The 2,629-nt window shown below is 38.2% G+C and overlaps 1 protein-coding gene across 5 annotated transcripts in view; it reads right to left on the bottom strand.

Moving 5' to 3' along the window:
- Window positions 1-2,629, bottom strand: part of Enox2 (ecto-NOX disulfide-thiol exchanger 2) — a 499,315-nt gene that overhangs the window by 38,940 nt on the left and 457,746 nt on the right. For all 5 annotated transcript variants that reach the window (XM_023718864.1, XM_023718863.1, XM_023718865.1 and 2 more), the window contains one exon: window positions 396-577. In XM_023718864.1, coding sequence (XP_023574632.1) covers window positions 396-577 — 182 coding nt within the window. The remainder of the gene's footprint in view (window positions 1-395; window positions 578-2,629) is intronic.

The following is a 2,629-nucleotide window of genomic DNA, read 5'->3' as shown; positions in this document are numbered from 1 at the left end:
AGAGAGAGGCCAGCTCAGCCCACCAGGGGGCAGGGCTGGCTGGCATGTGGTGCTGGGGGATTGAACCGCGGTCCCTGATGCTTTTTGCTAAGCTTGTTCCAAGTAGGTGCTTTAGACCACTGAGCCATCTCTCCAGCCCTCCAATGTAATTTTAACATTAAGCATTTCTCATTCAATGCTTTTATTCTTTGAATATTGGTGATCCACTGCTATTTCTGTATTAAGCAGAATATTGCATTAACCACATCACATACTCCTTTCTTTAGCCATGCCAGCAACTACAACATTAAGAAAAATAGAAGATTTGATATTTTATTTTCTTGCAGGAGACTTTGTTACAGTTGATGAATTGGTGCCACTCTTCCAAAAAGTGCAGAAAACCAAGATGGTTATACCTGCTGCATTCCCTGTAGGGCCTGTTGCAGGAGTTTCAGCTGCTGTTCCTTGTTTGGGTCATCTTCTCTGTGGGCTTTGCCTTGTTCTTGCTTGAGTAGTTCTACCTCATTGCGATAGGCATCTAGCTGCCAACGGAGGCTGTCATTTTCTTCTTTGAGAGCCTCTGCCTGTGATACTAAGGCTAAAAAAAATCAGTGGTAAATGTTAAACCATATGTCCAGATTTCTTTGCAATGCACCTGAGAACTATGAGAACTTGGCACTTTAAATTAATATATATTAAAATCCTCTTGATGAGGAACTTCAGGTCGGAGTTGGCCATAGCAATAAGAGGCACAGAAGTGCAAAGGTCCCTTTTTGCAAATAACCAGGCTTCTAATGCAAAACTCATCATGGTTCATATTCAACCATGAGAATCAATGGGTGACAGATATCACAGCCAGATCGCCCTTACAGCCCATGGTTCACATTTACCATCCTGAACATACTGAGATATTTTCAAGGAACATTAGTTATTTTTATTTGAAATGCAGCAAATAAGAATCCTGTAATAATAAAATATAGGACTAATTTCCTTGAAATGACTACTGCCTACACAGTAATTTTGCTGAAAGATGTTTTTAAGGAATGTAGTATTGACTAGTCTTGCAGAAAAAGTAAATGTATAAATTAAGATGTAACATTTCTCATTTCTAGTCCAGTATGTGTGAGGATATGAAAAATTTCTAATTTGTGTTAGCAGCAAGTAAAAATGCAGAGTAAACTGAAAAATCAACTGTTTTTATATTTGCCAGAAAAGTAAGGTCATGGGTCATACCTCTGCCCACCAAATTAGAGATAACAACAGGTAAATATACCAAGGACCCATGAGCAGAAACCTCCAGGATAGAATTAAAGTATAACTGACCAGTTGTTGGAGGCTCTGAATGAACAAGCCTGTGAATTAAAAACTTTATAGGAAGAGGCACTTTTCTGAGTTTTGCTTCAAAGAGCTCTACCAGGTTTTCATAGTGAATATCAGAAAACCTAAAGAACCATTTGGAGATTTAAAATGCCAGATCGCTGTTTTACCATATGTTTTGATATATAATAATTTCATTTTCTATGGGGAGTTGGTACTGCACAAAACACATCTTGATTCTTGCTTTTTATTCCCCACCCCTCCTTTCATCCTTTTCTTGTCCATCTTTTGGTCCCTTTACCTTCTGTGGAAGCTCTATCTCCCTGTTTTGTATTATCTATCTTTTATTTAAGAGCATTCTGCTTTTCATGACAAGGGCTGCCTTCAAGGGACATTATTTTCCCAGAACCTAATTTTCTGAGGTTTTAAAAGGGTATAATTGGCCTTGGGGAAGGGAAATTCTCAACTCCAGCTCCCTTATGATAACACCTTGGAAGACAAATGTTATTTTCTTTCATTTTTTTCAGCAGGGACTAGGAATTGAACACGGGTCCTTGCGCTTGCCAGGCAGGGCACTTATGCCACAGAGCTATCTCCTTGGCCTGACACATGTCATTTTACACTTTTCAAAACCCACGGAAAGTGCAATACCAAAAATAAATTCTAATGTGAGTTATGGGCTTTGGGTAATAATGATGTGTCAATGCAGGTTACCGAAAGAAAATACCATTCTGGGGAAAGAGGATGAGCATAGCAGAGACTTCCTGGGTAACGACAAGGATAATACAGAAACATTACTTTCTGCTCAATTCTATTATAAACTTAAGCAGCTCTAAAAATAAAGTCTATTAATAAAAAATTAAGCAATAAGGAATGAAAAGGGTGTAATTACCACAGACACAGTGGAAATTCAGATGATTATATACAGCTACTTTGAGAATCTTTACTCTCACAGAATAGAACACACAGAAGAAATGGACAGATTCCTAGAAAGGTACAAATTACCACAACTGAATAGACAAGATATAACCACTCTCAATAGCCCAATAACAGACAATGAAATACGAGATGTAATTAAAAATCTACCGGCAAAGCAAAGTTCAGGTCCACATGGATTCACAGCTGAATTCTACAAGACATTTACAGAAGATGTAGTCCCTATACTCTTCAAACTCTTCCATGAAATTGAAAAGAAAGCAATCCTCCCAAAATCATTCCTGGAGGCAAGTATTATACTGATACCAAAACCAGGGAAAGACGCAACTAAGAAAGAGAACTACAGGTCGATCTCCCTCATGAACATAGATGCTAAAATCCTCGCAAATAGAATACA

This window comes from Octodon degus, unplaced genomic scaffold, assembly GCF_000260255.1.
Source record: "Octodon degus isolate 3935 unplaced genomic scaffold, OctDeg1.0 scaffold00063, whole genome shotgun sequence".
NCBI classification, from domain to species: domain Eukaryota; kingdom Metazoa; phylum Chordata; class Mammalia; order Rodentia; family Octodontidae; genus Octodon; species Octodon degus.
The sequence above is the reverse complement of the archived record's forward strand: the minus strand, read 5'-3'. Positions and strand labels throughout refer to the sequence as shown.